This window comes from Thalassophryne amazonica, chromosome 6 (assembly GCF_902500255.1).
Source record: "Thalassophryne amazonica chromosome 6, fThaAma1.1, whole genome shotgun sequence".
Classification (NCBI taxonomy): Eukaryota; Metazoa; Chordata; class Actinopteri; order Batrachoidiformes; family Batrachoididae; genus Thalassophryne; species Thalassophryne amazonica.
In genome coordinates this window covers 110,885,710-110,912,315 of record NC_047108.1, presented here as the reverse complement: position 1 = coordinate 110,912,315, position 26,606 = coordinate 110,885,710, and the positions used below count along the sequence as shown (strand labels likewise).

Here is a 26,606-nt window from a genome sequence, read left to right as displayed (position 1 = left end):
TTCAGTGGGGGAGCTCAACTCAATGGGGTGTGAAATTCCAAGGTAGAGAGAGATGTGCATGCATGTGCGGTGGAGCTCATCCCGACTGGTAGTTCATCTTAGCAGAACAACAGCAATGGAGCTCAAAATTTGGGAGCATTTTAACCAAATTAATGAGAAAAACATGCAATGCAAAATCTACAAGGCAGAATTTGTATTCCACAGCAGTACAACGGCGATGCAGGAGTATTTGAGAAGGAAACGTGGCTGATTCTGAAGAAGAGGAACAGTTGACTCAGTAAGATAATTGGCTGGTTAGCCACTAACATTAACATCTAGTGAGCTACTTACTTGGGCAGCACTGTGGCTTAGTGGTTAGCACTGTTGCCTTACAGCATGACGGTCATGGGTTTGATTCCCACCTGTGGAGTTTGCGTGTTTTCTCCTTGTTTGTGTGGGTTTCCTCCAGGTGCTGCCACTTCCTCCTGCATCCAAAGACATGCAAGTTAGATGGACATGTTAAACTTGAACCTGTCTGTAGTTGTGAATGTGTTTGTATGTGCCCTGTGACAGGTCCAGGGTGAACCCCACCTCACGCCCTGTGACTGCTGGGATAGGCTCCAGCCCCCCGTGACCCTTATTTGGACTAAGCAGTTGAAGGTGTGTGTGTGTGCAAGTAAGCTACTTACTTAAATTGATGGCTGTAAATGTTAACATTGACGATTTCATTAGCTTTAGCACACACGTTATGTGTTTGCTGTAACGCTATAACAGCGATTTCCTGTTTAAATTGGAAATGTGATAATGCTAATGTTTTATAATGCTACGTTATAGTGCTAAAAAAAATATGTTCGTCTTCAATGGACGACTTTGTTACCAAGACAACAACATGCACACCTCAGCAAGCAAATAACAGCTGCATGCTGGTGCAATAAGCTGCAGCTTATGTATGATCCGATTAGTCGACTAATTGCAAAAATAATTGGTGACTAGTCAGTTACCAAAATAATTGTTTGTGGCAGCCCTAGTTTGCAGATGACACTGTGATCTGTACTGAGAGTAGAGAGCAGGTTAAGTCTAGTCTGGAGAGGTGGAGATATGCTCTGGAGAGAAGGAGAATGAAAATCAGTTGGACTGAGTCCATGTGTGTTAATGAGAGGGAGCCCAGTGGAATAGTGCAGTTACAAAGAGTATAAGTGATGAAAGTAGATGAGTTTAAATATTTGGTGTCAATTGTCCAAAGTAGTGGAGAGTGTGGTAGAGAGGTGAAGAAGAGAGTGCAGGCAGGTTGGAGTAGGTGGAGAAAGGTGGCAGGAGGGATTTGTGACTGAAGAATATCAGCAAGAGTGAAGGGAAAGTTTACAAGACAGTAGTGAGACCAGCTGTGTTAGACGCCTAAGAGGCGGTGGCACTAACAAAAAGACAGGAGCCGGAGCTGAAGATGTTGTGATTCTCTTTGGGAGTGACGAGGATGGACAGGATTAGGAATGAACATATCAGAGGGACAGCTCAGATGGGATGGTTTGGAGACAAAGTCAGAGAGGTGAGACTGAGATGGTTTGGACATGTACAGAGGAGGGACCCGGGGTATATAGGGAGAAGGATGCTGAGGATGGAGCCACCAGGCAGGAGGAGAAAAGGGAGGCCAAAGAGGAGGTTTATGGATGTGCTGAGGGAGGACATGCAGGTGGTTGGTGAGACAGAGGAAGATACAGAAGACAGGGTGAGATGGAGACGATTCATCTGCAGTGGCGACCCCTTAATGGGAGTCGAAAGACAAATAGTCCAGGGCACTGCTCCATCACATAGATTTTTTTAATTTAGGGTGCTGCCTTTATGTTTCCCAAGTAATTATTTTTTCATGTTACAAGTTTTGGAGCTTTCCTGGATTGTAAATGCCAGTGGCTGGTGAAATCCTCAGTCAGGGTGGACATGAACGCAACCTGTGAAAAACTGAGCTGCATCCAGCTTTTCCACAAAATGAAAATAGGGAAAGCATTTGCTATATTTTTTGAGATGAGCAACCATTTGCCAGATGATGACCCATTCACTTGAGCTGGAGATCCTCCAGTGACACAAAAGAGATGTGATGTGCATCTTCAAGCTGCTGATGACTCCACTAATGGGAGGTCACCTTAAAAAGCCAGCCCACCTGGCATCTCCCTCTTCTGCCATGGTCATAGTGAATTGCAGAAGGGGACTTGGTGGGGGGATCAATCTTTGTCAGGAGCCTCTGTTGAGACCTTACTGCCATGGGTGGCCCTACCAGGAGCTAGTGGTCCAGGCAGCATTGCTCTCAACATCTCAGGCCCACACAAGCTTGTCTACTGCGACAAGGTGTTGAACCACAAAAGCCACATTGATAAATCCACTGTGCACCCTGTTGATCAAAACTCTGAAGGAATCTGTTTAAAGACATTTTTTTGAGTAGTTAAACTTGATGCAGTTAAAGTGTGTGTCCTCTCTCTTCAGTCTGCGAGGTGGAGGGCAGCCAGTGGACCAAAACAGCACTGTGTTTTAAAAATACACAAACACACTGCTTTGCTTTAAATATGCAATAAGTCTGTTTCAGAAGATCATTGTGGCCCCTCTTTGTCTTAAGACTTTATTTTGGTTAGTGTGCCGCTGTGTAACCTTGTAGCTTCTGCTGCTACATTGATTATTTGATTGGTCGTATCAGTCCTTGTCACAGATTCAAGCTGCAGAAATCAGATTCCTCTGTTCTGGGGCATCTGGCGAGGATGCCCCCTGCTGGTCTCCCTAGCGAGGTCTTCCAGTCACGTAAACTGGGAGGAGGCCTTGGGGATGGATGCACGTGGAAGGATTATATTTCACGTATGGCTTGGGAATGCCTCTGGATCCTTTGTGCCTGAGGATAGGGAAGTGTAGGATGAGCTGCTTGGTTTGCTGTCAGCATGAACTGGATAAGTGGCAGAAAATGAATGAATGCATGAACTGCTGTCAAATGTCAAAATGGGTCAGATTTCGCACAAAGGGTGTGTCAGGTTTTAAAAAAACAGCTTAATGCATCAACTTCAATATCATAATTTTGGAACATTTCAAAATGGTTCATGGTTCAAAAGTGGTTGAATGTTTCGAAATGACTTTCTTCACTGTGAAGATGTGCTGTTTCCCCAAACGCAATCTGTGTTTGTAAATCGAGCTGTTGCGGCGCTAACAAGCTAAATGGTGAAACGTTTCTGTGTACAGAGAGAAGGAGCATGGATGATCTGGATGCATTAGAAGTCTACATCCCGATGGAGGCGGAGGTGAAGAGCATTCCAGTGTCGAGCTTACCGAAGACAATGTTGACAAAGGAAAGGTTTCCCCTCAATGGCTCCGAGGTGCCGCTCACAGACTCCCCGAACGCTGTGTGGATTAGTCCGGCAGTCATCCGGATGAAAGGCCAGTTAGCAGCCACAAGAGAGTCCATCGTCTCACTGCTGAGTGAAAGGCTTAAGACAGCACAGGGACCGTACAATATGGCTTTTGTCTCCTCCAACCATACGGCTTACAGGGTGCTGAAGGACACCTTGCCTGGGAGTAAGGTTTCCTCCACCACCTCTCACACCCCCCTGTTGCCTCTGGGAAACAAGGCCCAAACTCGTCAAAACGTACTCGTTATCCATTGTGGTCAGATTTACCTCAACATCAAACGGCCTGCTTGTGGGTGTAAAGGAGGACGGAACAGGATGCCCAACCCACCTATGCCTGGAACCCACAAAATGGTAAGATTTTTTGGCTGATAACAAAATTTTGACTTAATCAACGGTGAGCAGAAGGAAAATGCGTCGAATCAGGAATGTTAATTCATAGTGATGGTTATGAAGAACTGGAAGCAGTTTCTGACTGGTCAGAAATTGAATTATTGTATTGTTTAGGTCAGGGTCAGGGGTGGTGGCCAAGTGGTTAATGTGCTTGGTTTCAGTTCAGAAGGTTCCGGGTTCAAATCCCACACCTGCCACATTTCTCCATGTAATGTGGAGTTGTGTCAGGAAGGTCATCCGTCGTAAAACTTGTGCCAATTCAACATGCAGATCCACCTTGGATTTGCTGTGGCGACCCCGAGTGCAAACAAGGGAGCAGCCGAAGGGGCTTACTTTTACTGTATTGTTTAGGTCAGGGGTGTCCACACTTTTTCAGCTTGAGAGCTACTTTTAAAATGACCAAGTCAAAATGATCTATCTAGATTACAAACACTAAATATACATCAGCTCAGTTAAACTTAGTGCAGAACTGTAGTGTAGAAAAGACTGTGCTGCTGTGCACCATTTGCTTGATTCTCTAATGTCCGACACTTCCCTGTGTACGTGAATGCATTACTCCCTCTGCGCCTGCACATGTAGAGTAATACAGGCGAGATCTGACTTTTCTTGTCTGGTATTGTCAGACGGATGTTTCTTTGTTGTGAGCATCCATGACTAAACAGTCAGCTCTCTTGTAAGCATATTTTCAAGACTTTTTTGGGGGGGCTCACCATTTTGTACGATCACTGTAAGAATGAAAAGGTTCAGGTACTACCTCACGAGGCTGTGACTGTTGCGGAGTAGTTGGAGACACAAATGTGCAACAAAAAACATGAATTAGGGACAATTTTACATTTGGAATCACACTGAATTGGTGCTTCAGACACATTAGCCCATGTTGCCTGGATGCCAGCCAATTGCCAAACAGAGTTGCAGTGAAAATAGGTCCAAAAATTACGAGTGGTCTGCATACATATCGTGTGAGTACCGCATGGCATTCAGTTTGAATTTCAGTCACAGCCTTTGCAGCTGCAAGGATTTCACAGCACAGTGCGCTGGGAGGGGAAGTTCTTTTACAGCTGCTAAAGTTCTCCTCGCAGTGAGCCGCGTGCTGCAAGATAGTGGGACCAGCTTCCCCCGCTAGATTTTTAAATTTATAATGCTCTGATGATTGCCTGCATTTTGAGCGTCAAATTGTGTGAAGCCATAGGTTTTTTTTTTTTTTTTTTTTTTTTTTTTTTTTTTATCTTTGTTACAGCCTTACTTTAAAGCCAAAAGAAACAAGGCATCAGGTCAAAATACAGAACAGTGTAGACGTTTGTCAGGAACATCAGAACTGCTCATTTATACACAGCAGTTTATTCAACAAAAGCCTTATGTGTGTTTTTCTTACATTAAATAACTTGTAATTAAAATATTTTTAAGTAAAAAAAAAGATTCTTTAGAAATCTTTGATGTTTGTAAATTAAAACCATGATGATTGATTCCTTCATTTAATGTTAAAATAAGGAAAGGGTTTTTTTTAAATAATAACATAGTTGCTGTTTGTAGAGCCTTTGTTTTATTTAGAAGTGTAGCAGCAGGTGTGAGTTTGCAGAGACAACAGGTGAGCTGGACTTTCAGGACATTTAACCAGATGAAGGTCTCCTCTGCAGCTTCAACTTCAAATTGGTGGCATTTTTGGAAACACTTTCCTCACATTTTGAAACACAGAGATGTTCTTTTCTGTCTGGACATCAGATTTTGGTATATTTATTTTGACTAACAAAGAAGGCCCTTTATAAGCCGAAGCATCCCCCGAACCCCCAGCTTTTTAAGGTGATTTTTCTATCTCATTACGCTGAGAAAAAAAAATCCTGCTGAGAACCCTGCAACGCCGTCATCAGCTCTGTTAGTTGCTGTGACGAGAAACTGTTTGTACCACTTTTCTCCGTTGCTTCACGAATCACAGCTTCAACAAAGCAGCAACCAGAATGACTTCATTAAAAATGGGACCTAATGAATGTAGGCTTGAGTGGACCGTAGGGTACATGGCTGACTAAAGTCTGAATGAGATGTTTGCCATGATGTGTAGGTGTCAGTCTTCAGTCTTCAATGTCTTGTTTTGTCTTTTTCTTTCACCTCTCTAATAGGGGTGTAACGATACACAAATCACAGTTCGGTACATACCTCGGTTTTGAGGTCACTGTTCGTTTCATTTTTGGTACAGTATGGGAACAAAATGCAAAACCTAAATTTGCTTGTTGTTTAAACCAACAATTTACTGTAACATTAAACAAACAGGAAAATAAAATAATTGCAAAGTGCTGCCTGGTAATAAGTTAAATGTTCTCAAATAAACTAAAAATGTATGAAATATTATAAAAAATACATTCCTAGTAAACAGCTTTTAACAGAACCTTTCCGCATGTAAAGAGCAGCACAAGGGTTCCAGCATGAAGCCCTCTTCAATTTTAATCAACCTTCATATTTTTGCCAGAAAAATTAACTTGTCCAAAACTGTCACACTCTATAAGGAAATTTTGTAAGAGAATTAATGTTAAAGATTCTATGGTTCCCAAACCGGACCCCATCTACACCCTGACTGCGCCTAGAAATTCTGTCCATAAAGGTAATGAACAGAACCGGTGACAAAGGGCAGCCCTGGTGGAGGCCAACGTGCACTTTTGAAAGTCATCAGATTTAGTGAGAAAGTCGCTAAGTTGGCACCACTTAATGTAAACACATGCAACGCGAACTCACCCGTACACAGCCCTGTACCGAACCAAGCGTCCCGTAGCGAAACGGTTCAATACAAATACATGTACCGTTACTCTCTGATGATCTTGAAGATATTACAGTAAACAGTAGTTAAAAAATCTTTTTTGATTTATCGAGTGGTCTTAATTTTTGCATTAATATTCTGAGCATTAATAGAGCATCGTAAAGTCCATTGCGTCTTCCTGGACTTCCTGACTGCCTGTCACGGTGTGTCCCAGGTTGTCGGCTGTACAGGGGATTACAGAAGCACAGACAACTCCCACCTTCATTTGTTCAGCTCTACTTTTGGGTCATGTCCCTGTTAAGAAACACGACAAAGACCCCAAGGCATCGAACTACAGCGTAGGACAATTTGAACGATTTTATTGTCCAGCACCTTGGTGACAGTCTAGATGGGTGGTCACATCTCAGGCTCAGTGGACAGTAATCAGTCCAAAATAGCCTCAGCTTCTCTGAGGGGAAAAACACAAATGTAATCCAGAGCCAGGCGGAGTCCAAGAACAAGAATTCAGTTAAGGGAAACAGTCTTTCTATGGGTTAGGCAGCAGTGTTGTCTGAAACGCAGAATGCATTCAGGAACCGTGAGTTCTCATGCCAGAGTCCACGCAGCCAGTGGAAAGAGAGCTCCAGAGTGACAGCAAGATACAATCACTGGGAGTCTAAAAACACTGTAACTAATGCACAAGAAAACAGGCAAAAACTGAGGTCCAGAACAACAACAAGGTCATAAAGGACATTGAGGTATAGAATGCTGGAGAGCAGGGCAGAACCTAATACCATCTGGCAACTAGGAGACGCTGTCAGTATTTAAAGGACGCTGATCAGTTAAAACCCAGTAGCACGTGGGGATGCAAACGCAGAGGTCAGCACCCTGGAAGTGAAAACTAAAACTGGGAGGTGATGGTCTAGTGGTTAAGTGTTGGGCTTCAGACCATCTGAGGATCCTCTGTTCAAACCCTAGTCTGACCGGAAAATCACTAAGGGCCCTTGGGCAAGGTCCTTAATCCCCGAGTTGCTCCCGGTGTGTAGTGAGTGCCTTGTATGGCAGCACCCTACCATTGGTGTGTGTGTGTGTGTGTCTCTGTGAATGGGTGAATGTGAGGCATCATTGTAAAGCGCTTTGAGAGACTGATGCCGATGGAAAAGCACTATATAAATGCAGTCTATTTAGCATTTAAAACTATTTGGCAAAATAAAAGCACTACAGGAAACAACACAAAGGGGGGAAAAGATCATAATTAACCAAGAACCAAGGACTGGAGATAAATGTGACCCATGATGCTTTCAAGTCTATGCTGAGGAAATGCCACAACTGTCCACGTCCCAAAGTGTCGAGCGCAACGGTCTTCATCATATCCCCTCAAAGGGCCCTGCTAAGCTGTTAGAAAACACATCGTGTACCCTCTAAATTATTTTAATTCAGTCTGTAAGTTAATACGTCCCCCACAGGTTCTGTGTGTCTCACAATCAAGATCTGCTTGTAGTGTCGACCTTTAGCTTCAATTCAAAATAGCTTTAATTAAAAAAAAAACACATTAACATTTAAGAATTAGACATTTCTGGACATAGTACCATGTTCAGAACCCAAATAATAATTGAATAAACTTAAAGGACATGTTGCACATCCTTTATCACATCTAAATTCCACTTCACATATTGTAAATAAGATGCTCCTATTTTTTTTTCAATTCCAGTCATGTTTATGTATGCACATGTACTACATTACCTGTGTGTGTGTGTGTATACACAGTATATACAGTGAGGAAAATAAGTATTTGAACACCTTGCTATTTTGCAAGTTCTCCCACTTAGAAATCATGAGGGGTCATCATCTTAGGTGCACGTCCACTGTGAGAGACATAATCTAAAAAAAAAAAAAAAAAATCCAGAAATCACAATGTATGATTTTTAATAATTTATTTGTATGTTACTGCTGCAAATAAGTATTTCAACACCTGTGAAAATCAATGTTAATATTTGGTACAGTAGCCTTTGTTTGCAGTTACAGAGGTCAAACGTTTCCTGTAGTTTTTCACCAGGTTTTCACACACTGCAGCAGGGATTTTGGTCCACTCATCCATACAGATCTTATCCAAATTTTCAGGTTTGGAGTTTCGGCTCCCTCCAAAGATTTTCTATTGAGTTCAGGTCTGGAGACTGGCCAGGCCACTCCAGGACCTTGAAATGCTTCTTACAGAGCTCCTCCTTAGTTGTCCTGGCTGTGTGTTTTGGGTCATTGTCATGCTGGAAGACCCAGCCATGACCCATCTTCAATGCTCTTACTGAGGGAAGGAGGTTGCTTGCCAAAATCTCGCAATACATGACCCCATCCATCCTCCCTTCAATACGGTGCAGTCGTCCTGTCCCCTTTGCAGAAGAGCACCCCCAGAGTATGATGTTTCCACCCCCATGCTTCACGGTTGGGATGGTTTTCTTGGGGTTGTTCTCATCCTCTAAACATGGTAAGTGGAGTTGATTACAAAAAGCTCGATTCTGGTCTCATCTGACCACACAACCTTCTCCCATGCCTCCTCTGGCTCATCCAGATGGTCACTGGTGAACTTCAAACGGGCCTGGACATGTGCTGGCTTGAGCAGGGGGACCTTGCTGCCCTGCAGGATTTTAAACCATGACAGTGTCATGTGTTACTAATGTAATCTTTGTGACTGTGGTCCCAGCTCTCTTCAGGTCATTGACCAGGTCCTCCTGTGTAGTTCTGAGCTTTCTCAGAATCATTCGTACCCCACAAAGTGAGATCTTGCATGGAATCCCAGACCGAGGGAGATTGACAGTCATCTTGTGTTTCTTCCACTTTCTAATAAATAATCATAACAGTTGTTGTCTTCTACCAAGCTGCTTGCCTGTTGTCCTGTAGTCCATCCCAGCCTTGTGCAGGTCTACAGTTTTGTCCCTGGTGTCCTTAGACAGCTCTTTGGTCTTGGCTATGGTGGACAGGTTGGAGTGTGATTGATTGAGTGTGTGAACAGGTGTCTTTTATACAGGTAACAAGTTCAAACAGGTGCAATTAATACAGGTAAAGAGTGCAGAATAAGAGGGCTTCTTAAAGAAAAATTAACAGGTCTGTGAGCCAGAATTCTTGCTGGTTGGTAGGGGATCAAATACTTATTTGCAGCAGTAACATACAAATAAATTATTAAAAATCATACATTGTGATTTCTGGATTTTTTTTAGATTATGTCTCTCACAGTGGACGTGCACCTAAGATGAAAAGTTCAGACCCCTCCATGATTTCTAAGTCGGAGAACTTGCAAAATCGCAGGGTGTTCAGATACTTATTTTCCTCACTGTATATGTATACGAGGTCTATTAGATAATAAACCGACCCTTTTTTTTAACTATATGGATTTGAATGACGTGCAATTACACCAATCATGCTTGAACCCTCGTGCGCATGCGTGAGTTTTTTCACGCGTGTTGGTGACGTCATGTCCCTGTGGGCAGGCCTTGAGTGAGATGTGGTCCCGCCCTCTCGGCTGAATTCCTTTGTTTCACACGCTGCTCGAGACGGCGCGCGTTGCTTTATCAAAATTTTTTCTGGACCTGTTAGGAATATCCGAGTGGACACTATTTGAGAAATTAAGATGGTTTTCGGTGAAAAGTTTAACGGCTGATGAGAGATTATGGGGTGTTTCTGTCGCTGTAAGGACTTCCCACAGAGCAGGACGTCCTGCAGCGCTTCCAGGTGCCGTCGTTGGCCTGTTTCGACCTGAAAACATCCTAATTTAAGGCTTAATTCACCCAGGACGTCGTGAGAGAACAGAGAACATTCAGAAGAGGCCAGCATGAGGACTTTATGCGGACATTCCACTGTTTAAGGACATTTTTTAATGAAAGACGTGCGCGCAAATTCGCCGAGTTGTTTCCGTGACGACTCGGCAAATCTGTGTGCACCGCGACAGGAAAAACACCTCCGTGTTGAAAACCATTTGTAAAATTCAGGCGGCTTTTGATGGCTTTCAACAAGTGAGTAACTGAGAAATTGTTTAACAGCTTGGGCATGTTCCAACTTGCCCGTTAAGGTTTCCAACGGAGGTGTTTTTCCTGTCGCGACCCCCCACACGTTCTTTCATTACAAAATGTCCGTTAACAATGGAATGTCCGAATAAACTCCTCATGCCGACTTCTTCTGAAAGTTCTCTGTTCTCTGACGACTTACTGGGTCAACAGAGCCTGAAATGTGGAAGTTTTCAACTTGAAACGGTGAGACGCTGCCGCCTCGAAGCACAGATCGCCGTCAGGCGCCGTGGGCCGTCTTTACGGCGACATTACCAGACCAAAATCTCTCATCAGCCGTTAAAATTTTTTACAGAAAACCAGCTGAATTTATCGAATGGTGTCCACTCAGTTGTGCCTTACAGTTTTGAAAAAAGTTTGATCAAACAAAGCAGCAGTCTCTGAGCCATTCCTAAACAATGAAAAAATAGACGAGAGGGTGGGCGACTCCTCACTCAAAGACTGCCCACAGGCAAATGACGTAATTGACAGGCGTGAAAAAACTCTCGCATGCCCACGAGGGTTCAAGCATGTCTGATGTAATCACACGTGATTCAAATCCATATGGTTTTGAAAAAAATAATAAGGTTGGATACTTTTCTAATAGACCTCGTGTGTGTGTGTATATATATATATATATATATATATATATATACTATTTCTACCTCATTTTCTTATTTTATTGTTTTGTTACAAGTATTATTATTGCTTATCCTTGCACATGCACATTTTCCTCCACTCGCACCCATCTTGTGTGTTTTTCTTAAGAGCTGACGTAACGTGAATTTGTCCATTGTGAGCTCAATAAAGTCTTATCTTATTTAATGTCCCACTTAGCAACACATCATCAAAGTATTTGTGATTGTAAGTTTTTCCGTGCACATGCTGTAATAATTAGTGGTCAATGATGTATTTTAATGCTAATTATTCCTCTTGCTCAACGAGTTAGCAGGTGTATTTCTGGAAAACCCCTTACTTGCCATTTCTTGCCGTTTCTTGGCATGAGACGTATATTTTAGCAAATGCAGAAACATCCCGATGGTCGTCAGAGTGAAACAAACGCTGTTTTGTCCAATAACGAAGTTTCTGAGCTTTCATTTGAAAGTGATGGTTCAGATTTGCACAGTGGTGGGCACAGATAACCAAAAAATTAAAATGAGATAACTGAAAAGTTATCTTCGATAAAGATAAAACGATAAACCACCCAAAAATGTATCGGAAGTTACAGATAACCGATAAATTCTAGTATTGTCTCCGATACACTTGCAACTACTAACAAGCTGATTTTGAGTTTTAATACAATGATCACTTTTGGAAGAATCAAAAGCAACAACAGACCCAAACAATGAGTCAGCACTTGTCTTTGAGTGTCCTGCCCCCTCCTGCTTACTACATGGCTTCCAGCACAGAAGCAACAAAAGAGCCACAAAGCTCAGCTGTATTCAATTACAACACTGCCGTCAGGCAGAGGTCTTGGAAAATAAAGCCCTGCTGACTTATGGTTTGGTGTATAAATAAAATGAATACTGATAGAATAACTCCATTAATGTCAATTCTGTCATTTGTGCAAAGTTAAGATATAACATATATCTTTTAATGTTGAATAATGCATTAATTCTGAAGTTTTGTAACAAACAGACAGATGGCATTCTGGGTAAAATGTGCCTCCGCTACACTGATTGGTTGATTCATTCTATGTATATAATGATATTATATTTATATAGATGTATATTTTGGGTTGTTTCAATACCTTTGATAAGTGGGTTCTGCTGGATTGCTGCTGCCAAGGGCTCAATAAAGATGGTAAATAATGATGGAGAGAGTGGACATCCCTGCCTGGTCCCCCTGTGAAATGTGAAACGTTGTGATGTTAGTCCATTAGTAGTGACTGTGGCTGATGGTGATGTGTAAAAAATCTTGTTCCAATTCATAAATGAGTCCCAAAAGCCAAACCTTTGCAGTGCAGTGAGTAAAAAAAATTCCAGTTAACCCTATCAAATGCCTTTTCAGCACCTAGGGTAACTGTGAGTGTGTACTTTTGTTGTACTGATGAATAATGCATTAGGTTGTATAATCTGCGGGTATTGCTGGATGATTGTCTTCCTTTGATAAAGCCGGTTTGGTCAGGGTGAATAATGTATGGTATGACTTTTTCAATTCTGAGGGCTAGTGCTTTACTGATGATTTTGAGATCTACATTGATGAGTGAAATTGGGCGATAATTTGATGCCAGGGTGGGGTCTTTATTGGGTTTGGGGAGAAGTGATATAAGTGCTGTGTTCATGTGTGTTGGGAATTTGAGATTTTGTTTTATTTCATCTATTGTTCTCATAAATAATGGAGATAGGATTTACCAAAAGTGTTTGTAGAACTCAGCAGGGAAGCCATCAGGTCCTGTTGCTTTATTGTTGGGCATTAAGTTAAGAGCAGAGTGAAGTTCTTTTTCTGAAATTGATAATTCTAATGCATTTGTTTGTTCTGTGTTAAGCTTTGGTAAATTAATGTTGTTGAGAAATTGATTTATGTCTTCTTGACTTGGGTTCAAATCAGAGGAGTACAAATTTGTGTAATAGTCTTGGAATATTTTATTTATTTCTTGTGGAGCACTGGTTGGCTCCCCTGCTGAGTTCATGATGGAAGTTGTTTTTTCTTTGTTTCTTTTGATTTGGTTTGCTAGGTATTTGCCAGATTTATTGCTGTGGTGGAATGATTCTTCTCTGTCTATGAATAAGGAATAGATTTTGTTTGTTAATTATTTAATTTAGCAAAAGTTTATTTTTTCTGAGTTCATTGTATATAATTTCATTTGGTTTTGTTGCATCCAATTCTTTAATTTTCATTTCTAACTGTTTGTTTTTCCTTTTCTACTTTCTTTTTATGGGCAGAGAATGATATTATTTTACCTCGCAGAACGGCTTTCCAAGTTTCCCAGAGTATTGTTGGTGAAGACTTTGGGGAGTCATTTATTTCAAGGAAGGATGTCCCCTCTCTCTTAAAGTAACTGTCGAATTCTGAGTCCTCTAAAAGAGATGTTAAAACGCCATCTGCTAGAGCATTTTCTGAAAAGCAGGCAAGTTCCAAGTGAATGTTACGGAGTGGTCACTGATGGTGATTTGATATATTTCAGATTCGGAAATATTGGGTATGATTGAGTTGCTTGTCAAAAATAAATCAATACGAGAGTAAGATTGGTGAACTGATGAAAAAAAAATGTATTCACGGGCATTTGGGTGTAGAAGTCTCCAACCATCACCAAGACCAAAATCACTCATGAACTGCTGTATAGTTATAGTAGAATGACAAGGTTTATTTGAGATTTTTGATCTGTCTATTGATGGGTTAATGACTGTATTGATGTCACCTCCTACAATTACTGGGCAGTGAGAATGATTAGAAATAGATGAAAATAGATTATGAAAGAAGGTAGGATCATCGAAATTCGGACCATAAATGTTAACAATTGTGATTGGGTTATTGTTAATGGAAATGTTGATGATAATAAAGCGCCCTTCTGGATCTGTAATTGTTGTTATGACTAAAATATATTTTTTTATTTATTAGGATACATACTCCTCTTTGTTTTGAATTATATGGAGAAGAAAAGGAATTGGTAAATTCTTGTAAGAGACAGATGTCTGCATGAATGCTATGTAAATAATTTAGAACTTTAATTTTCTTTGCCGGAGAGCCAACCCCTCGAATGTTCCATGTTACAAATTTAAGCTGCATAATTTGTTATTTTTATGGTAATCTGGAATGCTATGTGTGTATGAATAAGTCTGCAAGTGTGTGTAAGGGTGAGATTGTGATGTGTGTGCATGTGTGGTTTGGAGCGCAATAAATGTTAAGGAGAAGGGGAGAAAAGGAAGAAAAAAAATGGAGACATCCCCAGACATACAACAAAAGAAGCAATAACATGAACAAATAAAACAAGAGAAACGACATAAGCGAGCAATGAAATACGTGCATGGTATGTACAGTGTGATAGGTGTGAGCGCGGTGCAATTAGATTTAGCTTCTGGGTAGAAAGAGTACGACAGAAAACACAGGTGGTAATGTAATGTTCGTAAAGCCAGGGTGTAATGTTTTTGTCTCTAAACAGTTGTCCGTCAATGTACAATTTATCAACTGTGATGACTACTTTTTTACCTTGCTTCATCATGTCCTTGCGTATGGGAAATAACTGCTTGCGTCTGCGGATGATCTCTTGTGGGTATTGGTCATTAAGTCCGTAATGGGTCCCTTTCAGTTGTCTGCCTTGCCTTTGGACTAATTCTTTTTGTTTGAAATGTTCAAACTTCACGATAATGGGCCGGGGTCGATGGAGTTGGGGAGCTTGGGTCCTAAATGGTGCACACGGTGGAAATTGATGTTGACAGTATCTGGTGGGAGTTTGAGTGCTTTAATCATGAAGTCTTTTACCAGTTTTTCGGGGTCGTCGATGTGTGGGTCCTGAATGACCGTGAAAATCAAGTTGTCCCTCATACTGCGTGCTTGTATATCCAGGACAGTTTCATTCATAGTTTTATTTTCGGTCGTGAGAGTGGCGAGCTGGGTTGAAACAGTGGAGAGTTGGTTTGTGAGCGAGATGACGGTGTTTTGTAGTGATGCGTTTTCCTTAGTGAGAGATACGATTTGATGTTGACTGTATTATAAACTGCGGCGGAGTTCTTGGAATTCTTTATGCAGGAGTTCAATCAGCGCGACTCTTGAGTCCAGAGAAGATAATCACTCCTTTATAGATAGTAAAAGGTTTGTCATTTCTGGGCTGTCCAATGGTTTAGCAGGAGAACACTGAGGTGAAAGATCAGATGATGATGAAGCGGATTCTACTGTGCATGGTTTTTTAGTCTTTTGAGTGCGTCCCATGATGCAGAGTTTGTTGAAATGCTCGTCATTGTAATCCTCCAGGTGCTCTAGTCCTGTATTGTAATACAGTTTGTGTAAAATGGCACAGGATCCGATGAAAAGAGGAGAATAAAAACTTGAAGGGAGAAAAAAGTTTGCTGTTGTTTTGATCCATTCTATGTAAACCAACATGTTAATGTGTGAGGTGTGTCGTGTGTTGGTGTTTAGAGATAAATGTGCTTTTGTAAAATATGCCATTTTTTATTTGTTTAAAAAAAACATTTTCAAAAAAAAAAAAAAGTTGGTGCCAGTGTGAGTTTTGACCCTTTTTCAGCTGATTTTTCATTCGTGCGAGAATTTTTTGGATTGCACGGAGTTTCAGGTTAATTGCGCATCCTGCATTGTTTGGTATACATGGAGTAACAAGCTGCATTTAACATCTCACGACCACCTCCTGATCAGTGATTGTATGGTCAGATGAAAATCAAACCTGTTTGATATTCTGGTCAGCCGTCATGAGGGTATCCCGCTGCTGAAGCGCTACAAGCATCCAACCGCTCGCACTGTGCCTGTGCAAACACCACGGACCTGTCTTGTAATGTTTTTTTTTTTTAACTTTGATGTCTCCCACTGAGAGTTTTTGTAAATTAAGTTTGAAATAAAGCTTCTGTTTACGTTTTGCTTCTGGAAACACGAGTCCGACGTGTGGTTTTTGAACGTACAATGTGTGTGAGAACATAAATCTTGCGCTCTGAACTTTTATACTGCGGTTCTGTGGTACAGTTTGAGCTGGAACAGAGTACAGTGATTGAAAATATCAGCCCAGCTTCAGTTTGAGTACTGCCATGAACACTACTGGCCAGTAGATGGCAGTAGAGACCTTGAAAACTTGCCAAAACAAAATTCCAGATCATCTGTGTTGCTACTTGCTACGTTTAAGATGCGTGGAATTTAATAAACGCAAACACAATAATGTCTATAAATGCAGAGAATGTATTCACGAGTTTTAGGCACTGGAGTTTAGTGCTGTTGTCTGTGGAGCCTGATCAGAGTGTCTCAAATGCATTCTCCTGTCGTGAACGTACTGAGATTACCCTATCACCCATACTGCACCTGGACACAGCTGGACACAACTGAATTTACCCCAGGTGGACTCCAGTTAAGCTGTAGAAACATCTCAAGGATGATTAGTGGAAACAGGAGGCACGTGAGCTCAATTTTGAGCTTCATGGCAAAGGCTGTGAATACTTATGGACGTGTGATTTCTTAGGGTTTTTTAAATTATCATTATTATTAATAATAATAAATTTGCAAAAATCTCAAAACAAAAATAAAAACTTTCACATTGTTATTATGGGGTGTTGTGTGTAGAATTTTGAGAGGAAAAAAGAAATGTGGAAAAGTTGAAGCGCTGGGAATACTGTCTGGATGCACCATAAGTCATAGTATGAACACCTGAAACCTTCTGTTTGAGCTTCTTCACTATGAACAAGTTCAAGGTTTTTTCCCCAGATCGTAAGTCTCTTGGTTATGCTGTGCATGTTATTTGTCTTTCAGGACTTACTAAGCCATGACCAGGGGAAGAGGATGCATACGACACATGATGTCCAACATAATGAAAGTCAGGACCATTATGAACCTCCATCCAAAGTGGCCCATCCTTCCATCCCGCTACCTGCTGGTGTGTTTACAGTGGACAACCTGTGTCAGGATGAGCACAGCCAGCCTGCAAACAGACAAGCAGCCAGAGAAAGTCTTTTGTTTCATCCTCAAAGGGACAAGGGAGAAGTAGCCACTGCACTCGGCTGTCCCTGTGCGAGTCCGTGTGGCGATCTCTGTGAGAGTCCAGAGGTGTCCAGACCAGTTGGTGGTCTCAGTGCAACTCCAGAGGTGACCAGACCAGTTGGTGGTCTCAGTGCGATTTCAAAGGTGTCCAGACCTGTTGGCGGTCTCGGTGCGACTCCACAGCTGTCCAGACCAGTTAGCGGTCTCAGTGTGACTCCACAGGTATCCAGACCAGTTGGCGGTCTCAGTCTGACTTCAGAGATGTCCAGACCAGTTGGCGGTCTCAGTGCAACTCCAAAGGTGTCCAGACCAGTTGGCGGTCTCAGTGCGACTTCAGAGATGTCCAGACCAGTTGGCAGACTCAGTGCGACTTCAGAGATGTCCAGACCAGTTGGCAGACTCAGTGCGACTTCAGAGATGTCCAGACCAGTTGGCGGTCTCGGTGTGACTCCACAGGTGTCCAGACCAGTTGGCGGTCTCAGTCTGACTTCAGAGATGTCCAGACCAGTTGGCGGTCTCAGTGCGACTCCAAAGGTGTCCAGACCAGTTGGCGGTCTCAGTGCGACTTCAGAGATGTCCAGACCAGTTGGCAGACTCAGTGCGACTTCAGAGATGTCCAGACCAGTTGGCGGTCTCGGTGTGACTCCACAGGTGTCCAGACGAGTTGGCGGTCTCGGTGCGCCTTCAGAGCTGTCCAGACCAGTTGGCGGTCTCTGTGCAACTTCAGGGCTGTCCAGACCAGTTGGCGGTCTCGGTACAACTTCAGGGCTGTCCAGACCAGTTGGCGGTCTTGGTGCAACTTTAGGGCTGTCCAGACCAGTTGGCGGTCTTGGTGCAACTTCAGAGGTGTCTGCTGCAGACAGTGATCCCTTTGTGAGTCCAGAGCAGAGCTATGAAGCATCTCAGAGTGCTGACAGTGCCACTGGCAGCCACAGCTGGACCCGGAAAGATTCTTTTTCTACCACAGTTCCGGGTCATGAGGTTGACTTTAATGAGATGGCTCAAGATGAAAAGATCGCAAGAATGAAGGCCAAACTTCGAGAAAGTGAAGCTGCTCTCAGCAGACTGCAGTTGCCATGCTGAAGCTCCAGAGTACACCGCGTTACATTTATATCTTTTTTTTTTGTTTGGTTTTTTGCTAATTGATGTCAGTCTGTCCATGTTGATCATAGACTGCACCTGTCCTAAACAATGCTTGATTGATGTCACCTGTAGGTTTTCTATAGAGACCCGGAACAGCTGATATGAAGACGTATCTAGCTGTTGGCAGCCCCTCCTGCATTGATTCATGATGAACTCCTTTAATGCATAAAGGGGCGGAGCGTGGAGGGCTCAGTGTGTGATGAAAGAACCCTGAACACGCCCTCGCTGTGAGTCCAAACCAGCTAAGGTAACAGGCTAGCCTTGGTTCGGCTGTTTATTAAATCCAAGCAGTAAACTTCAATGCCATCATTTTCAACCTTCTGCGAAGTAAACAAATATTGCAGTTCCTTGACTGCAATATTTTTTGTTGCTCTCTTTGGGAATGTGCACATTCTCAGAGGAGTTAATGTCAAAATGTCCAACTTTACAGCAGAAATAAACATGTTTTCAGCCTGGTTCACATAATGATTTACTTTGTTGTGGACATTAAAAATTATGAGCCACTTATTTTCTCAGTAATCGTACATTTACTGGACCAAATGGTCAAAGCTACTGAGAGCTTCTAAAAGTACTAATGTTGTTAGCATATAACATTAAATAAGGGGAGAGTTTGACCCTGTGAATATTACAGCAGAGATGTCTTAGCTGATCCTTTTGGAGGATGTTTGTCCACAAGAAGACTGATTATTCCAGGTGTTTGCAATAAAATACTACAGACGACACAACAACAGCATAATGGTGAGCAGAACCATAGAGCGGAATCTTAAGTTACCAGCGGTACGAGAGGTGGAGTCCCTGGACTCAGCCGTTCTCGCTCAATCGACCACGCCCACAATTAGATAAAATCAGCTACCCGTGAAAACCTTAAACACATCAACACGAGTTACATTAAATCAGTAAATGTTACCATGGTAATGTGAGTGTACACAGGAAGCTGGGTGAGACCCTGTTACTCTGTCTGACCTGCACGGGTAGCTGTGTTTGTGTTCAGACACACCCAGGGGACTGGGGGTGTGGGCATGGCCATAACCCCTGCTGCTTTAACCAGATTAATAGTATGAATTTAGCCATTACTTATCAAAAATCAGCTAGTTACAAAGACTCTGTCTAAAAAATACTAACAATATTCCTGCAAACACCAAAAAGCCCTCGAGGCCTGTTTTCACTGCGGACACTAAACGCGTGCAGCGGGTGCGAGGCAGTTTGGGTCGTGTCCCAGTTCACTTTGCCAGTTAAGTGGTGGGAAATGGCTGCACAAATCTGGTGTGTTAACCATGACTTTTAGAGGTTTGGAATTTTGTTCCAAAATCGGCCAATCAGAATGGCACCGAGCTGTCATTTTAAAGTGGTTACGAGGGTCTTGATCACAGCCTCTTCAAGAACATGCTCATCGATGTTTTGGCAAAATATGAAGTTGTGGTCACATATCTGACTTTTGCACTGTGGCACAAAATGTTCACAATCTGGCCGGTGTCCCGTCGAGATGAGGTGAATGTCGAGATGAGGTGCGTCGCGCTACAGTGCATGCATACGCATGTGCACATTGTTCTTCCCTGGACTTGAAGACGTCACCCGTCGAGATGAGGTGCCTCACGCAGCTGCACATGTGGAGATCATGGTGGAGATGATGTAACTCGCTCAACGTGCAACTGTGCATGCACATTTTTTTTCCGTCCAAGTTTCTTTTTAATAATTGTATTCAGTGTATTTATAGCCTAGTAAGTAAAACATTTTCTGTATTTAAGTTAGGAGCATAAACGTACAGTAGTGTTCAGAATAATAGTAGTGCTATGTGACTAAAAACATTAATCCAGGTTTTGAGTATATTTCTTATTGTTACATGGGAAACAAGGTACCAGTAGATTCTCACAAATCCAACAAGACCAAGCATTCATAATATGCACACTCTTAAGGCTATGAAATTGGGCTGTTAGTAAAAAAAAAGTAGAAAAGGGGGTGTTCACAATAATAGTAGTGTGGCATTCAGTCAGTGAGTTCATCAGTTTTGTGGAACAAAAAGGTGTGAATCAGGTGTCCCCTATTTAAGGATGAAGCCAGCACCTGTTGAACATGCTTTTCTCTTTGAAAGCCTGAGGAAAATGGGACATTCAAGACATTGTTCAGAAGAACAGCGTAGTTTGATTAAAAAGTTGATTGGAGAGGGGGAAATGTATATGCAGGTGCAAAAAAGTATAGGCTGTTCATCTACAATGATGTCCAATGCTTTAAAATGGACAACAAAAAAAAAGACACGTAGAAGAAAACAGAAAACAACCATCAAAATGGATAGAAGAATAACCAGAATGGCAAAGGCTCACCCATTGATCAGCTCCAGGATGATCAAAGACAGTCTGGAGTTACCTGTAAGTGCTGTGACAGAAGATGCCTGTGTGAAGCTAATTTATTTGCAAGAATCCCCCGCAAAGTCCCTCTGTTAAATAAAAGACGTGCAGAAGAGGTTACAATTTGCCAAAGAACACATCAACTGGCCTAAAGAGAAATGGAGGAATATTTTGTGGACTGATGAGAGTAAAATTATTCTTTTTGGGTCCAAGGGCCACAGACAGTTTGTGAGACAACCCCCAAACTCTGAATTCAAGCCACTGTTCACAGTGAAGACAGTGAAGCATGGTGGTGCAAGCATCATGATATGGGCATGTTTCTCCTACTATGGTGTTGGGCCTATATATCACAAACCAGGTATCATGGATCAGTTTAGATATGTCAAAATACTTGAAGAGGTCATGCTGCCTTATGCTGAAGAGAACATGCCCTTGAAATGGGTGTTTCAACAAGACAATGACCCCAAGCACATGAGTAAATGAGCAAACCAACAAAATTAATGCCTCGCAGATGTAAAGAAATCATGAAAAACTGTGGTTATACAACTAAATACTAGTTTAGTGATTCACAGGATTGCTAAAAAAGCAGTTTGAACATAATAATTTTGAGTTTGTAGTGTCAACAGCAGATGCTACTATTATTGTGAACACCCCCTTTTTTACTTTTTTTTACTAATAGCCTAATTTCATAGCCTTAAGAGTGTGCATATCATGAATGCTTGGTCTTGTTGGATTTGTGAGAATCTACTGAATCTACTGGTACCTTGTTTACCATGTAACAATAAGAAATATACTCAAAACCTGGATTAATCTTTTTAGTCACATAGCACTACTATTATTCTGAACACTACAGTATGTATATGTATATTTTGCCTGTCGAAATAAGCTAACTCCAGGTTAAAAATACTTATCGTTTTATAATGAGTAGATTTTATACATTACTACATTCGGATGAACAATTTATACATTTACTTGCACATCAAAATAAGCGAACTTCGGAAAGTAATTTTTTCAGTGCACACATATGCAGTTATGCGAGGAACGTCATCTCGACAACGCACCTTAGCTCGACAGAACACCGGCGTTGCTGTGGGAGGACTGTGTGCGTGTTGCATGAATGTATAAAACCATCTTTTTTTTATTTCCAGAATATCACATGACTACAGCAGGACTGATGTACGAGTGTCCTTGCAAAGTCATTACGACAGTTGCTCACTTACGCACCGCGGTGCTACACTTCATAAAAACCCGTCACCACATTTAGGAATAGATGAGCATATTTGGAACGTGTTCTGCATATGCTCTGCGTTGGATTTGCAGTCCGCGACACATTGCTGACACCCATTTGTTCGGCAGCAGTCGAGAAGGTGGGACCGTTTTGTCTTGAGCCAGTGGCAGGTGGTCGTAACCCCCCTGAGAATCAGGTGCAGCTGAAAGGATTATTGTTTTGTTAAAGGATTAATGATCTTCAGCTTGGTATGGAAGGTGACACCTGCAGCAGTGGAAGGAATGCTTTTTATTTATGCGTCTTCTGGTGGCCAAGTGGCTAGTGCACTTGGGTTCATTGCAGAAGGTTCCCGGTTCAAATCTCACCCCTATCACATTTCTCCATGTAATGTGGAGTTGCATCAGGAAGGGCATCTGGCATAAAACTTGTACGAGTTCAACATGCAGATCCATTTCAGATCTGCTGTGGTGACCCCGAGTGAAAATAAGGGAGCAGTCGAAGGGGCTTTTTACTTTAACCACCAATTGCTGTCAAAGTTCTTTTTCCAGATGAAATAAACTCTGGATTCATACATGAGGTGCAGAGTAGCTGTAATTAGTTTGATTGTTAAAATCTCCCAACATGTCAGCAGGCGTGACATGGTGGCTTAGCGGTTAGCACTGTTGTCTCACAGTAAGAAGGTGTGACAGACTGGCGTCCTGTCTGGGCTAAACCCCGCCTCCCGCCGTGTACCTGCTGTGATAGGCTTCAGACCCTAATGTGACCTTTGAAGATGAAGGAATAAAACATTTAATCCTGGCACCTGAAATAAATGATAAATCAATCAAACCATTTGATGTCTGTTTCAATTTATTTTAATTTATATAGCGCCAGATCACAACAGAGTTGCCTCAGGGTGCTTCACCTAGGTAAAGTCTAACCTTACCAACCCCCAGAGCAAGAACACAGGTGACAGTGGTAAGAAGGAAGAAACCTCAAGCAGGCCAGACTCAGAGGGGCGACCCTCTGCTTGGGCCATGCTAACAGTTAAAGGTTACATTCTGTTGAAAACCCGAGAACGTTAATGGTGTGAGTATTAATGATCTTTTGGCTGTGTGCAGCATTGAAGTTGCTCCATCCATCCATCCATTTTCTTCCGCTTTATCCGGAGTTGGATCGTGGGGGCAGCAGCTCAAGCAAAGCCGACCAGACCTCCCGATCTACACACACCTCCCCCAGCTCCTCCGGGGGAACCTCGAGGCGTTCCCAAGCCAACCGAGAGATGTAGTCCCTCCAGCGTGTCCTGGGTCTTCCCCGGGGCCTCCTCCCAATGGGACGTGCCCGGAAGACCTCTCTAGCGAGGCGTCCAGGGGGCATCCGGGAAAGATGCCCGAGCCACCTCAACTGACTCCTTTCGACGTGGAGGAGCAGCGGCTCAACTCCAAGCTCCTCCCGAGTGAAGTTGCTCCAGTTTTGGTAAAACCTGATGCAAATTACTATTTGAGCTGAAACTGAAATTGACCTTTATTACCATTTTTGCTGTTTTTACCCCGTAACTCTTCAAACTCTTCCCATCCTTCACTGACCCCTGACCCGGCTACAGCTGCCAGTCTGGATGGCCACCATGCATTTCTGTGTAGGTCCACTGGGGCTGGACTGTAAGGGTTGTTTAGTCCCCTTAAATGGTACCAAGAACTTACTGGGCCCACGGATGCAACAGGTGGAAAATCTTTACAAAAATTCTCTCTGCTCAAAAGTGCATTTCTATTACTATACTATTCTATACTATTTACCTTTTTTGTGGATCATATCGTTGATTTGTGTTTTCATTGTCAAAGTGGCATTATTAGAAACAAAACCAAGTTATTAAAAAAAAAAAAAAAAGAAAAGCTATCAGCCGGCTGATCCAGTGCTGCACGTATCATTTGTTCGTTCATTGTCTTTATCAGTTTACTCCAATCAAGGGTCATGGGGGCGGAGCGTAACTCAGCAGTCAGTGTGTGAGGCGGGGTTTATCCTCGACAGGACGCCAGTCTGTCAGCTGGCCTAACCTGCATGTCTTTGGATGTAGGGGGGGAACCATATTTTCCTTGGGTTTGACCTTGACCTTTGACCAAACCACTCCAAAATATAATCATCTCAAGATATTGATTCGAGTTGTGTTTCCACCACATTTGAAACAAATCCGTCCTACTGTTTTTAAGTTATCCACACACACACACACCAGTGAAAACAACACCCTGCTTTCACAGCTGTGCCAACGTGCAGCGTGATTACTTGGGGAAAAATAACAAAATTGAAATTTGGCCTTTAGGTGTATAAAAGACACGACGCCACTTCCAGCAGGACCAGTTCAACCATCAAAGGTTAGAAATGTGGTAATAATGATGCTAAACATGTCTTCTGTACGAGTCCTCTTAACGCGTCTTAAAGGGGGTTGAATTCATTCATCTAAAAAAATAACCTTGTCTTCTTAGCATTTTGTGAGCGTCTCTTTGAGCACATTGATGCTACAGAACCAACAAACATCACAACGTGTGAATTTCATGACAATTTGTTTCTTTAAGGACGGTTTTGCATCGTGGCTTGAACTGGTTCCCGGGAACGTGGACCAGGCACGGCGCATTTTACACATAGTCCTCAAACATAGCACGACGGGAACCGAGGATGAGGGAAGCCACAAGACAGCAGCATCAGCAGGCGCTGGGTTCTGCTCCGGTCCAGCCCTTGTCTCCAGGACACTGCCGCCTCGGACAGCGGCACCAGATCCAGCAGACCTTCAGCCAGCACCCAGCTGGATGTCAGCCCTCTGCTGGTGCAGGTCTTAAGTTTCAGTCCAACTGGTATTCAATGAATGTCTTCAATTTGTCTTGTCTTAATCTTTAGTAACCCTGTCTGTGTCAAATTTCTCGTCCCGTTTTTGGTCCGATGGACACGTGAGACACCGCCGTTGTCTGATGGTTTGATCAGCTTCCGTTTGACAGTGTTGAACTCTAAAATTAGACTCTTGAAGTTGGTGTGAGAGTTTGTGGATATCAGGTCTCATGTGAACAGTACAACAGGAACACATTAGAACAGCCCCGTCTGTGCCGACGCGTGGGGGAGGTGTCCTGGCGGCTCTGGACTGCCCACTTGCTGTCAGCCTATAAGACATGAGCGTGGCTACAGCGTGTCACGACAGACGCCATGCCGCGCTCCACACTGCCACACACCCTGAAGGTAAGAGGCCCCACCGACACCCTCACACCAGGACTGGGCTTCATGTCCAGACCTCTGACAGACAGGAACCACCGATTAACAGAAAACCACTGCCGGTCGACAAACGAGGACCTACTGTCCAACCAGAGGTGGGAGGGGTTTACCGCCCTTTGACCTGGAGTCTTCAGACGTTATCTGTCCGGCTAACAAGTCTGAGTTTCTTCGGTTCATGAACTGAACAGTGTGTTAGGAAGTTTAATCACACAAACTGATCAGTACTTTTATTCATCCATTTTCTGGACCTCTTGACTCCACTTAAGGGTCACGGGGGGACGGGAGCCTATCCTAGAGGTCACAGGGCCAGAGGCAGGGTCCACCCTTGACAGGACACCATTCTGTCTCAGGGACACAAGTGAATAGATTATTTCTGAAGAAGTGAGCAAAAGAAAAATGCAAACTGTCCATAAAATAGTTGCTTGAAAAGATATGACTTCTTCTGTGGTCGTGGTTCATAAGGTGGGGCCCGAGACCCCCTTAGGGGCGGCTCCAAACCTCATGGGGTGCCTGAGGTTGCGTCTGCACAGAGGTCATAAAAATAAAAGGTCACCCATTAAATAAAGTCATAATTGCACACAACAGCCAAAATTAATAAAAAAAAAAAAAAAAAAACTTTTTAAAAATTTTCCTTTAATTCACCAAAGGGGGAGGGGTTACTCATATTAGTGAATCAGTGGTTAGCACTGTTGTCTCAGCAAGAAGGTCGTGGGATTGATTCCTGCCTGGGCTGCCTCCCACTTACAGCTTATGTAAAATTATAACTTATTAAATAAAATTAATAAATAAAACTTATAATGTATAACTCTCAATCTTCTCCATGCTCAGCTATAAACATCAATGTTGCCAGATACAGCTGTTTCCAGCACAAAAGCTGTTCTGCAAAAGCAAGCAGAAAATTATATATTTCAATAAAAAAAATGTTATTTAACACACATATTAGTGTGTATGTATGTACAGTTGAGCTCAAAAGTTTATATACCCTGGCGGAATGATTGTTTTTTTTTTTTTGGCCATTTTTCAGAGAAAATGAAGGATAACTTTTTTCACTCACGTTTAGTGGTTGGGTGAAGCCATTCATTGTCAAACATCCAAGTTTACTCTTTTTAAATCATAATGACAACACAAACTACCCAAATGACCCTGATCAAAAGTTTACATACCTCTGTTCTTAATAACATGTATTGCTCCCTTTAACATCAGTGACAGCTTGGAATCTTTTGTGGTTGTTTGTGGACGAGGCTCTCTGATGATAAAGCTGCCACTGAATATGTTTCGGACTTTATTTACATGAATTACAATGAAATATAAACAGTATGACACTTTATGGTAAATCTGCATGGAATAGACAGTTCTCAAAAACAAAAATTCCGCCAGGGTATGTAAATGGTTGAGCTCAACTGTACATTATATATATATACATATATATATATATATACACACACACACCAGGGTTCCAGCCACGATGGGCGGCGCCAGGCAGCCCTGGTGGGTATTGTAAATTTCCGCTCGGCTCTTGGGTATATACAG

General features: G+C 42.5%; 1 protein-coding gene across 1 annotated transcript; it reads left to right on the top strand.

The window, feature by feature from the left end:
- The first annotated feature begins 458 nt into the window (after positions 1-458).
- On the top strand, positions 459-18,613 carry LOC117512901. The gene is made up of 3 exons (XM_034173133.1): positions 459-639; positions 3,190-3,707; positions 16,905-18,613. The coding sequence occupies exons 2-3, from the start codon at positions 3,201-3,203 to the stop codon at positions 18,213-18,215; spliced, it is 1,818 nt and encodes a 605-aa protein (XP_034029024.1). The 5' UTR covers positions 459-639; positions 3,190-3,200; the 3' UTR covers positions 18,216-18,613.
- Positions 18,614-26,606: the final 7,993 nt, after the last annotated feature.